The following is a 12,878-nucleotide window of genomic DNA, read 5'->3' on the forward strand; positions in this document are numbered from 1 at the left end:
TAGAAAAACCTATTTCTTTTCTGAATTTCCTTGTTTGTATCCCTTATTATTTTCTTATTTGATGTATCCTGGTATTAAAGCTATTTGAGTATAAATCTTATTTAGACTATTTTGGCTTCATAAGGTCTTTTATATATTCTTTTGTCATTATTACCCACTGCTTCAAATATTTTGCTTGTAAGAAACTCTCAATAGAGGCACCTGGGTGGCTCAATTGGTTAAGCGGCTGCCTTCAGCTCAGGTCATGATCTCCTGGTCCCTGGGGTCAGGCCCTGCATGGAGCTTCTGCTCAGCAGGGAGTCTGCTTCTCTCTCTCCCTCAGCTTCTCCCCCAGCTTGTGCTCTCCCGCTCGCTCGCGCTCTCTCTCTCAAATAAATAAAATCTTTAAAAAAAAAGAACATCTCAGTAAATATTTCTCAAAATAGATAATTGTTGCCCTGTCTTTAGGAGTTCACAATCTAGATGGGAAGGCAAGAACATGTGAAAAGTGACTCAATCAAATATATCAAAGTATTAAGTACCTCAGATTTTTTAAATACAATTCTGATTTTGAAATCAACTACATTACTCCTGAAGTCTATCCAACTGAAAAATCATATTAGGCAAGGTAAAAATTGTTGCCAACTGGTATAAATGTTTGCATGGCCACATGTTTGTGATGCAAACATTTATATGTTTATTTAACAAAGATATAAAATCGAATGTAAAATTTACTTGTTGCCTCCTTTTTTTTTTTTTCTTTATAGAAGATAAGGATCCTACTTTGGAAGCCATGTTGAGTATCCCATCAGCCCTTACTACAACAGTAATTCCTCTTATAGTGACTGTTCCTCAAAGCAAAGTAAAAGGAAAAACAAAAGGTAAAGATAAACCCAAAGAATCTCTTAAAGAAGAGGAACACCCAAAAGAAGAAGAGAAAAAGGTGCATAGACTTGCCATGGATTTCTAAACTCTACTTCAACCTCAATTTTAACTTTTTTTCAAATCATGAGTTATGCCAACAGTGTTATTTCAGTACGTTTTGTTATTACGCAGATGCATTAACATTCCTTGAAGTTTCCATTTTGAATGAACAAGAAGAGATTTGCACACAGGAGTTGGATCCCTACATTAGGAGACATATTGTCACACACAAACTGTCTCAGGTCTTTCATTCTAAACTCAGAATGAAGAATTCATTTTTTTTTTCACTCTAGTTCTTGGGTGTTCTTTGCTTTTGGTTGCTTAGGTTCCTACCATTCTCCAAATACTTTATTTTGTTTCATTAGATAAAGAACAGTTGAAAGAGGAATATCTCTAATTAAATAGTGAGAACACTTCCATTTGGTAGACTTGTGCTTGGTTATTGATGTGTTAAGAACTGAAGGCCAGCCTACTTCTGGTTAAAGAGCATGTCACCCTCAGCTTCTAACCTGCCACCAAATGCACACAGAGGCTTTGACTCCAAATGTGTTTCTAATGCAAGAATACAGATCAAAAGAATACAGACAAGAAGGAAACCACCGATGAAACATTTACTAGGACAGCTGAACAGTTTGTACAATGTACATATACTCAACTTATTAGAAAAAAAAACATGTTAAAAAGTGATCAGGGATCTTGATTTCAGACCTTGGTCCTTTATATTTATTTATTTATTTATTTATTTATTTATTTATTTATTTAAGACCTTGGCCCTTTAAAAGTTAAGAGAGGGCAAATTGAATTAAAAAAATTTTTTTAAAATAAAAGTTGTAGGGTTTGTATGTATGTTACTTGGCCTCTGCATCATATTTATTTAGCTATACTAGATGACTTTTCTCAAGTCAGGACACATGGCCCATATTTAGTAAAAATTCCACAATGTTAAACAGAATAGGCCCAGATAACTCATTAATTTGACTGAAAGCAATTTGGTAGCAAACCAATCGGTTCTCCCACAATTTTTAAAAAGTGACTATAATGGGAGGGTAGGAGATAATTACTGAGTTTTTGTCTAACGATAGATTTGTCATGGCAGATTCATGTCTTTGAGCATTATTGTTCATTTTATAGAACTTCATAATTTTTTTCCTCTTAATTCTGCTTTGTGTTTTTAATTGATTTTTAGCTAACTCTTCAGATTTTATTATTTTTTGGTAACAAAGGCAGAACAACCTGAATGATCAATAGTAGAAGACTAGTTAAACTACAGATGCAGCAGTGGGGAATCAGTTGGAATGATTTTATTGGCTAACAAAAGAGAGCCAACAAGAAAAACAGAAATGATTGTCATGAGGGGTTGGATGGAAGTAACTAAATAACTTTCATTCTAGAGTACAAGTAACCAAAGAAGAGATTCAGGTAGAGTTAACCTAAAATTAACTAGGTTTTTTTAAGTAGACACACCCAAACTTCATTTATTTATAAATAATCTTTTTATGTCTTTTTTAAAAATTGTTTTTACTTACTACAAAAGTAATGCATGCTTATTAAAGAAAAATAAGGACACATATCCTAACAGCAGAACATCTTTAACACCCAAATTTTAAAAGATACACCAAATAAGTAGCGGGCATGTTGGTCAGCCGACACACACTTGCAAACAGAGGCATTTTTCAAGGCCACTTCAAGTCCCAATTCCTCCATCATCCTTTCTTAAATATTCTCATTAACTTTGGTACCTTCATTTTTTTTTTTTTTGAGGAGAAATGTGCTAACCATTTGGTACTATAATTTGTTTCACAAGTCTGTGTGCCATTCTATGAGCAGAATATAAATTGCACAAAGATAGAGACTCATGCATCTTTATAGGCTCCATTGCAGGGCTCACTGGTCCTGGGCAAGTCATATCTTAAACTCTCAGCAAGTGCTTGCCTAGTCATAATAAATCAGTAGCTCATTTAGAAAATGACAATTATTCATGTGTTAAATTATTTACAGGAAGAAGTAGAACCAGAACTTGTTTTACAAGAGACACATAATGTTCCTACCTTCCAAAACCTAAATGTGTCTTGCCCCAATGGACTCCTTGTAACCTTCATTGGGCAAGAGTCTACAGGTGAGTGTTAGCTAGGATGGGGCAGGGAGGGAGTAGGGCAAATAAAATCATATAGAAAACAGTTAAATCACCATTGAAAACGTGTGTATTTTTCTACCAGTTAAAAATACTTGTTAATAATGAACAATTGGCTAATAATAACTGGTATTTTTTGAGCATTTACTGTGAGTCCAGCAATAACTACTTAATATATATGAAAAATACAACTATTGCAAGCTAAATTCTAATAATCCCATTTAAGAAATAGATTGAGGCTTCAGGAAATTTGTTAGCTTGCCCAAGGTCACTCAGCTCCTAAGTGGCAGAGATTAAAGTTCATTCTTGGTCCAGTGATGGCAAAGCCAGTGCTCTTAACAACTGTTGTGGGGTGGGAGCCTGTTCTCCTGGCTCTACAAAGGGCCACAAGTAGAATAGTTGGCTGGTCTGATCAAATCAAAGGACACTGAACAGAAAGTAAGTGGAGGCAAGAGTAGGTCAGGTGGTTGTAGGAAAGTAGTCTTGTTTCCAGGTATCAGAATATAATTTTATAAAGTCTGTTATTTCTGTACATGGGCTCTAACTTATTAAGGTCACTAAATAAGTATAAGTAGGACCTCTTTAATTAACCCGATGGAGCATCCACATTAGTGACTGAATTTGCATCTCACTTTATTGGAGGCCCACTGATGCAATAGCATTAGCAGAAGCAACAAAGCAAGCACTGGCCTGGGACTTGAGTTCTGTATATGGCCCTTTCATTACTATCTCTGGACCATGTTTCTTCATCTGATAAGTGTTTTGTTGTATCCGTGGATCCTGACTTTCTTCACAACCAAATACCCTCTATATTATAATTTCTTTATGTACACCATACCTGAAAAGTGCATCTATTAAAGAAAAAGAGTTTAGCAATTGAAAACAAATTCAATGTCATATTAACTTGCCACCCAAATGAAAAGAAACTAAGATGGGAACTAATGCTGCAATTAATGTTGCAGTTGATCTGACTTGTCTCAGTTTTGTTTTTCATTAGTCATTATCTAGGCCATGAACCCTTATTTCCAAAGAAATTTCCAAAGATTGCTAGTGGTCCAGGTTTCCATGATGGATGGGATTGACTGTGTAATGACCAGTAAGAGTCTTCCACAAAGATGTTATGAGTGTACTAAGAGGGATATATCTAGATAAGAACCATAATTGTTTGTTTGCTTATTTGCTTGATCCTATTATCAAACCTCATCTTAACACCTGTTTCACCTGTTGTTGTTGTTTTTCATTAATAAAACAACTCTGCGTGGAACACCTAATCTTTTAAAGACCTTCCATATATTATGAATATCCCAATTCAAGTCAACATAAATACCAAAGTAGCGATGTTTTCATCAGGGTCAGCCTTGGACAGAGGAAGGGAAAGGCAATAGTACAAGAAGACAACTTTCTTGGGTGATCTTGGACAAGTCTCTTTCCACCTGAATTTCTTCATTTATAAAATTGTGTCATATACTAAACAGAATTGTTACAAGTATTAAATGAGAAAATACTTTCTAATCTGAAGCATACTATTCTAATGTTAGGTCTGGGGGAAGTTGTTTGTTTCTTGGTAATGGTAGAAGTGGTTGTTTTTGCAACCTGAGAAAATAGTTAAGCATAGAGACCAGTTCAAATCTGAGCCCTGCTACTTACTGACTGTGTGACCTTGGAGAGGCTATAACCCTTCCAAACTTCCATTTCTTTATCTAAAACTCTGGAAAGTGAAAGTGTCTTTCTTAAAGAGTTACTGAGGTGGGCTGAATAACTCACTACTATCGGGAGGATGGGAACCAGAAATCATAATAAATGCAAAACATTTAAAATATATAACATCTGAGTAAATGGTTATAATTGTATTGTTATTAATTCTTCTGTGACCTAGGGGGTATCATGAGGGGCCCTCATTGTGAAATATATTTCTATCAGCTTGATATAATCCTTGAAATGCCATCATTACATGTTGATAAACCACTTTATAAGTTCAGAAGAGGAAAGTATTCAGTCAGCAAAAACTGAATAGTTACTGTATGCCAGAAATTCTCAATAATAATATTTTCTTTTGAAGGAACTTATTAGGTGCTTTTCTCCTTAATAGCCAGCTAAGAGTAGAACCTTGAGCAGAATCTGGATTTGGTTAAAGATGAGGGGATTATGTTAACTTTGAAAGATGATGAATGATTTAGGAAGGGCAAGCCTGAGTAACTTCCCCTGGGGCTCCAGGCAACCAGGGGACACCAGGAGAGCATTGTGCATGCAGGGGCAAGAGCTTACTCAAAGGAGAGATAATAGGGAACATCTAACAGCAAAACTCTGCTTCCTTCCTACTTCTGTCAGAAATGTCCTGGAATTCATGAGAAGAATGATTTATATGTGGAGAAGGTACCTATTAAGTACTTGTAGATGATATTATTTACTACACTTGACTATAACAAAAGTAGCAAAAAGCCAGTGCTCTGGTCTATCTGTCATGGCATGGAAACTGCCCTATTATTCAGATGTAAACAGAAGAATGAAAAAAATTAAGCAAAAAGATAAAATGCCAGCTACATAGCATTACTCAGTTCACAGTGAGGCTTTCTTCCTTCCTTTCTTTTTTTTATTTTAAGATCTGAATGTTATGAATGAGGAACCCATTTGGGACATCATGGTCCGGCAGAGCTACCCCCAGAAGGTGAAACACTATGAGTTCTACAAGACGGTGATGCCACCAGTGGAGCAGGAGGCATCAAGAGTTATCACCAGGCAAGGCACTGTTGTCAAATACATGTTGGATGGATCCACACAGGTAAAAGAATTTTAGATAAATAATACTCCTTCCTGATACAGAGTGAAATACAAACATGCTATGGGTAAAGAGCAATATCATGGTAGGCAGGAGGGACAATTCATTGAAAATGGAGTGACACTTAAGATGACAAACTGAGAAATGTATAGTCTTCTGTGCAACACAGGATACAAACACATTCTATATATGATCCAAGATTGCAGACTAAACACAGTGTTTACCTACTCTCCCTCTCGAGGCACCTTAGAATAATTTTTAAATACCTTTATTTATTTTTTTAAATACCTTTAAATAATAAATTCATAACAGTACTGGAAAACAACAATGCACCATCAACGGGCAAGAAGATTAGGAGGATTTCTAGAAAAATGCAAATCAGATGAGATAACTTATGGAAAAATAAGAGCAAAGATTAATGTACAAGAGAAAAACTGCCGCAAAATTAACAATCAGAAGTTCCAACACAGACATTTCTCAGATGGAACTCTGCACCCAGAAAATCAAGTTAGTGTCCCAGGTAACTCACTACTATCGGGAGGTTGGGAACCAGAAATCATAATATCTTGAAGTCATATGCCCAGCTCAATCCCTCCCAAATGATCATAGGGAAATTGCTTCTGTGACCAGAGGATACACCGCCAAGAAGTAAAATGGGATCCTCAAAGAGAACTATGACCACGCACCCAAGAATCATCAACCTTAGAGAAAAAACAACTGCATGAAAGTAAATTACAGAATAAAAAAATTAAAGAAATAAAAAAAATTTAAAAAAGGAGGATCCCTGGGTGGTGCAGCGGTTTGGCGCCTGCCTTTGGCCCAGGTTGCGATCCTGGAGACCCGGGACCGAGTCCCACGTTGGGCTCCCGGTGCATGGAGCCTGCTTTTCCCTCTGCCTGTGTCTCTGCCTCTCTCTCTCTCTCTCTCTCTCTCTCTCTCTCTGTGTGTGACTATCATAAATAAATAAAAATTTTAAAAAATTAAAGAAATAGCATCTAAAAATAAGAACAGACAAAAAACTTGAGAGTAAAAATAATATAAGCAGAGACTTGAGAGGTTAGCAATCTGCAAAAAACAATAAAAAAGTTGCTGTGGAAAAAATATTCTTATATATTAAAAAAATTACAATTGTGTGTCAAATCACTGAGTTGCACACCTGAAAGTAATATAATATTGTGTGTCAATATACTTCAATTAAAAATTTTACAGGAGAAAAAAAAACGAGAAGAAAAGTGATTGTGAAAAATTAAGACAGGCAAGTAGATTATTAGGGAGAGAAAAGTTAAGAAATGTAGAAAAGGGATCTGAAAAATACAATCTCCAGAAGAAGAAAATAGTGGGAGTGAAGGAGAAAATAATGAAGGAAATGATCTAAGGAATTTTCCCAGAGTTAAAACAACAACAACAACTTTGGATTAAACAGGACAACCAATTGGCAAGCAGGATTGATACTATCTTTAAAAGATCATCTAGATATGTCAGAGTGCAATTTTGGGACGGCATGGACAGACAATCCCAAACACTTCCTTTTTTTTTTTTTTTTTTTTTTCCAAACACTTCCTAAAGGAAACCGGTTACCTACTGCAGAATGAGAACTAGAAGAACATTAGATTTCTCATTAGCAGCCCTGGTGCTGGGTCTTGTCATGGTCATTGGTAGGCTATAGATACTGATCTGGGTAGATGATACCTGTAGATGGGACACATACTAGAGATATATGTTGGTAGACACTAAACATTTAAACATGTTGTAAAGTTTTATTTATTTTTTAAGATTTTATTTATTTATTCATGAGAGACACAGAGAGAGAGGCAGAGACACAAGCAGAGGGAGAAGCAGGCTCCTCGCAGGGAGCCTGACGCAGGACTCGATCCCCGGTCTCCGGGATCAGGCCCTGGGCTTGATGGCGGCGCTAAACCGCTGAGCGGCCGGGGCTGCCCTGTGGCAAAGTTTTAAATGTTGTCGTTATAGAAGTTGAAATAGAGCGGCTATTTTTCCAGTTGCATAAAATAGAGAAAATAAAAATAAAACAAATATTTAAAAAAATAATACAAACTCAAGTCAATCCAATAAAAGATAAGAAATAAAAAGAAAAGAAACTAAATAGAAGGTAAATGGAAAATATTAAATAATTAAATAATATCATCATCCTGGTTATTAAGGGACTATAGTCTCTGAGCTCCAAAGCTACCGTCCTGTAATATGCAAACAGCATTTTTCCTTTGGATTAATTTTAATCTATGTCAGTTTGATACGCAGTGTTAAATGTTAACCAGTCTCTGCGGGCTTCTGAAATATAAGAACTTTTACTTTTCCATCAGATTCTCTTTGCAGATGGTGTTGTGAGCAATAGTCCTGATTCAGGTCCTGTTTGTCCTCCTGTTGAAATGCCACCAAGCCCCCACAGCGGAGATTTGATGGACACAGTTTCTCAGCAGAAGTCAGAAATAGTACCGTCTGAGATTGTCATCCCAAAGAAAGGTGATGACTGAAGTTTCTCAATTTATAATGGATTTAATAAGTCTTCCGATACTTTTCATCTTTTCTATGAATATATTCATATATACTCACATGTACACATATATATACATTTTAATTGGAATCACAGCATTGCACACTGTTTTGTGAACTGCTTTTTTCTTTTAGTAAAAGTGTCCTTATATACTCTTATATGACACTAACTCTAATGCCTGGGCTACTGTTTTAGGGTTAGCTGAGCAGATGAATGATGTCAAGGTTCTAGGTAGGCATCTCTTTAGTTCTCTTGACCTTTTTCTCTGAGCTGCAAGAAGGCACACCAGCTCTAGGCATGAGGTTCTCATATTGTAACTGTCAAAGCAAAAAGCAAAGAGAGTGAACACGAGAATTTTATTTAAAGTGTCTTCTTATCAAGGAGGAAAACATTTTCAGATTCCACCCCTTTCCTCCACCAGCTGACTTTCCCTTATACATCTCGTTGACTAGACCTGGCGCTAGCTAGGGAACTTACGGGTCTGATCACTTCTGGATTTTTTTTCAGGAGATAGCACTTCTAGTAGACGAAAGGGGAAAAAGAAGTTGGGTAACGATTGATTAAGCAATCAGTAGCACCTGCCATAACCTAAATTATGAAATTGCTCTCCTCAGAGATATTCTCGATTTACACCCCTACTTCCAGAGCAGTAAGAAAATATCTGCTTCCTCATACCTTTGCTAAAGTTGGATTTCCTTATTGTTTTAATCTTATTCCATTTGATTTGATAGATAATTAATAATCTTACTATTCTGTTAATTTGCATTTCTTTATTACTTGTGAGATAAAACATTTAGCAGGTTTTTTCCTTTTTGTGAATTTTCTATTCACACGTTTTCTTGGTTTACTACTGGAATGTTCATTATTTTTATATTTATTTGTAAGAGATCTTTATAAGTAGGAGATATGTGTTTGTGTACCAGGCACAGTTCTGAATACTTTAAAGTATTAAATCAGAACATCCCCGTATGATATATATTTTAATAATTCCACTTTGTAGACAAGGAAATTGAGACACAGAGGGGTTAAATAACTTCCTCAAGTTCTCTCAGCTACTAAGAGCTGAGATTGGAGTGTGGGCACCTGCATTGCAAATTTTTCTCAATTTCTCATATGACTTAAGTGATCTGAGACCAAAATGTAATCTTTATTCATCAGTTACACACATCCCCCCTCCTCCCCAGTAACCAGTAACCTTATATAGAGGCAAACCGAATTCTCTTTTTGGTTACTCAAAATTTAGTGAAATAGACTTTCCTTTAACAGTAGCAAAAGGTTCTTGGTTGAAATGAATGAAAGCGTCCTCACGACTTTCAAACTTCCCAGCTCAAAAGCTCCCCTCCTTTTTTGATAGGAGTGGACTTGATGTAAGAGTAGCCACTTCTCTTAGGGCCAAGCAGGGTTCCAAAGTGCTTCCACCTCCAGCACGGTGTGCTCCAGATTTCTTTAAAGTCCATCCATTCAAGATGACATATTCACTTTAAAAATAATTTTAAAAATAATAATAATAATAATAATAACAGAATCTATGTTTTAAGAGTAATTTAGGTTTACAGAAAAAAATAAGCAGAATGTACAGAATTCTCCTACACTTTCTCTCTACCTGGCTCAGTTTTCCCTGTTTTAAACACATTTGTTACAACTGATGAACCAATATCAATACTTTATTATTAACTGAAGTCCACAGTTTGCATTAGGGTTCATTCTTCATGTTGCATAGCTCTAAGAGTTTTGACAAATGCAAATGTAGTAAATCTACCACTACAATAATATACAGAAGAGTTTCACCCCCGTGCTCTATTTATCATCTTTCCCTTCACTCTCTCCCCAAAATCAGTACCCATGAGCTGACACTCTGTTTTCCCCTCCACTCAAGGCCTTAGAACCACCAATCTACTTTCTGTTACCATGAATTTACATATTCTGGGCATTTCATATAAAGAGAAGCATACAATATAAGGCCTTTTGTGACTGGCTTCTTTTATTTAGCATAATATTTTTAAGGGTCGTCTATGTTACAACTTGTGTTGGCACTCCATTTTTATGGTCGAGTAATATTCTGTTGCATGGATACATCACATTTTGTTTAGCCACTCATCAATTGATGGACAAATGGGTAGTTTCCGCTTTGGGGAAATTGCAAATAAAGTTGACATGAACATTTCTGTACAAGTTTTTGTGTGAACATACATTTTCACTTCTCTTGAGTAAAGATCCAGGAATGGAATTGCTAGAATAATAACTCTGTTTCTATTTTTGAGCACCCAGCAAACTGTTTTCCAAAGCAGCTGCATTATTTTTCATTCTCACCAGTATGGATGAGAATTCCTATTTCTTCACATTCTTGCCAACACTGTTATTTTCTGTTCGGAGCCATTCTCCTGGGCATAAAGTGGTATCCTATTTTGATTTTGATTTGCATTTTCTTAATGGTTAGTGATGTTAAATACTTTTTCATGTGCCTAGTAGCCATTTGTATATCTTCTTTGGAGAAATGCTTATTCAAATCCTTTTCCCCACTGAGGAGGGCACTTGACAGGATGAGCACTGGGTGTTATTCTGTATGTTGGCAAATTGAACACCAATAAAAAATAAATTTATTATAAAAAAAAACAAAAAAAAAACAAATCCTTTCCCCAATTTTTAATGGATTATTTGTCTTATTCTTATTGAGTTAAAAGTATACGTTGCATATTTTGGATACAAATTCTTGATCAGATACAAATCAGATATATAATTTGCGAATATTTTCTCCCAGTCTTTGGGCTATCTTTCCACATTCCCGATGATGTCTTTTCATGATGTCCATTTTGTTGAAGTCCAATTTATCTGGTTTTATTTCCCTCTGGTTGTTCATGCTTTTGGTGTTATATTTAAGAAGTCATTGCATAATCCAAAATCACAAAGATTTATTCCTGTATTTTCTTCTTAAGAGTCTTAAATTTTTAGCTCTTGCATTTGGGGTTTTTACATCCATTTTTATATAATTTTTATATGATATGAGACATATCCAATGGGGGTCCAAAATCATTCTTTCGAGTTTATTAAAAAGACAATTATTTCCCCCGTTGACTTGGTTGGCACTCAGTCAAAAATCAATTAACTACAAATGTTAAAGTTTATTTTTAGATTATTATTCCTGCTCCACTGATGTATGTGTTTATCCTATGCCAACATCTCACTGTCCTGGTTACTATAGCTTTGTAAGTTTGAAATTGGGAAGTCTGAGTCATTCACATTTGTCATATTTTTTAAAATATAGTTTTGACTATTCTTGCATTTTTGTATGAATTTTAGGATCAGATTATCAATTTCTGCAAAGGGGGCAGTTGGGATTTTTCTTATAGAGATCCCACTGAACATATAGATACATTTTGAGAGTATTGACATCTTAACAATACTGTCTCTCATTCATGAACTTGGGATACCTTTCTATTTAGGTCTTCTTCAGTTTCATTCAATACTTTTTTATAGTTTTCAGTGTACAATTATTATTAACAATTGTTTTGTTAAATTCTTCCTAAGTGTTTTATTCTTCTTGATCCTCTTATAAGTGGAATTATTTTCTTTATTTTTGGATTGTTCATTGATGGTGTATACCAATAAAATTGATTTTTTTTAAAATTTTGGCTTTGTATCTTGAAATCTTGCTGAACTTTCTTATTCTAATCTTTTTTGCTTTGCAGTAACTTTGGAACTAAGAACCCAACCCCCAGTGTTTGTTATTGTTGCTATTATTGCTGTTTGTTTAATTTGTTTATTGCTTTCCTGAACTTATTCTTGCAAGTCTCTCTTTTTTGTCATGTGTGGCTACTAAAGTCTCTGTTCTGTTAACTTAGTGGTCAGCTAGTGATTAGGCAGGGATTTCCTTACATGCTCAAACCATGGGCTCCCCATTCCAAGGGGATTTGTGTGCTTATTGGGGCATTTCTTCATCACTTTCAGCTTAGACAGTAGCCTTAGCCTCAAGGTCAGCCAGACCTGAGAGATTCGGTGTTTCTTGGGTCTTTCCTGGACATGAGTACAATCCTGCATATGCATGTGGCCTTCTAGATTCCCAGGAAAATGTCAGTTTTTCAAAGTCCTACAGTTATCTCATTCTCTCTTTTCCTTTTAAGTTTTTAGGCCAGCCTTTCGTTTGCCCCCAACTATTGCTGCTGCCTGAGACATTCTGAATAATTGCCACTGATAGTTTCAACAAAGGCCCCAGGAAGAGGTTGCTTTCAATGAGTGAATTCTGACTCAGGTCAGAGTGAGGATTTTCAGGGAATTTTCAGAGCTGTCAAACAGTGATGAGTCCCTGGGAATGGGGCTTTTAGGGAGAATTCCAGGACTCTGCTCCCCTCCAGTGGCTGCCACACTGTTGATTTTCACAGCTACTATGATTCCAAGGCTACTGTTTCTCAAGGCTACTGCAGGGCTGGAGATAGGGGAAGATGGAGGATGAGAACCGGGCAAGTTATGACACCACAAAGCAGTTGTTCTTATTGAGGCTCAACTGATTGTTGCAATTCTTTGGTTTATTTCTAGAGTTCTGAAAGAGTTGATTTTGATAA

At 35.9% G+C, this 12,878-nt stretch overlaps 1 protein-coding gene across 1 annotated transcript in view; it reads left to right on the forward strand.

Annotated features, from left to right (window-relative positions):
- SPAG17 (sperm associated antigen 17) overlaps positions 1 to 12,878 on the forward strand; it is a 221,169-nt gene that overhangs the window by 155,802 nt on the left and 52,489 nt on the right. The window contains exons 25-28 of the mRNA XM_041754035.1: positions 747 to 922; positions 2,902 to 3,025; positions 5,635 to 5,813; positions 8,132 to 8,291. Of these exons, the coding sequence (XP_041609969.1) occupies positions 747 to 922; positions 2,902 to 3,025; positions 5,635 to 5,813; positions 8,132 to 8,291 (639 nt within the window). The remainder of the gene's footprint in view (positions 1 to 746; positions 923 to 2,901; positions 3,026 to 5,634; positions 5,814 to 8,131; positions 8,292 to 12,878) is intronic.

This window comes from Vulpes lagopus, chromosome 5 (assembly GCF_018345385.1).
Source record: "Vulpes lagopus strain Blue_001 chromosome 5, ASM1834538v1, whole genome shotgun sequence".
NCBI classification, from domain to species: Eukaryota; Metazoa; Chordata; class Mammalia; order Carnivora; family Canidae; genus Vulpes; species Vulpes lagopus.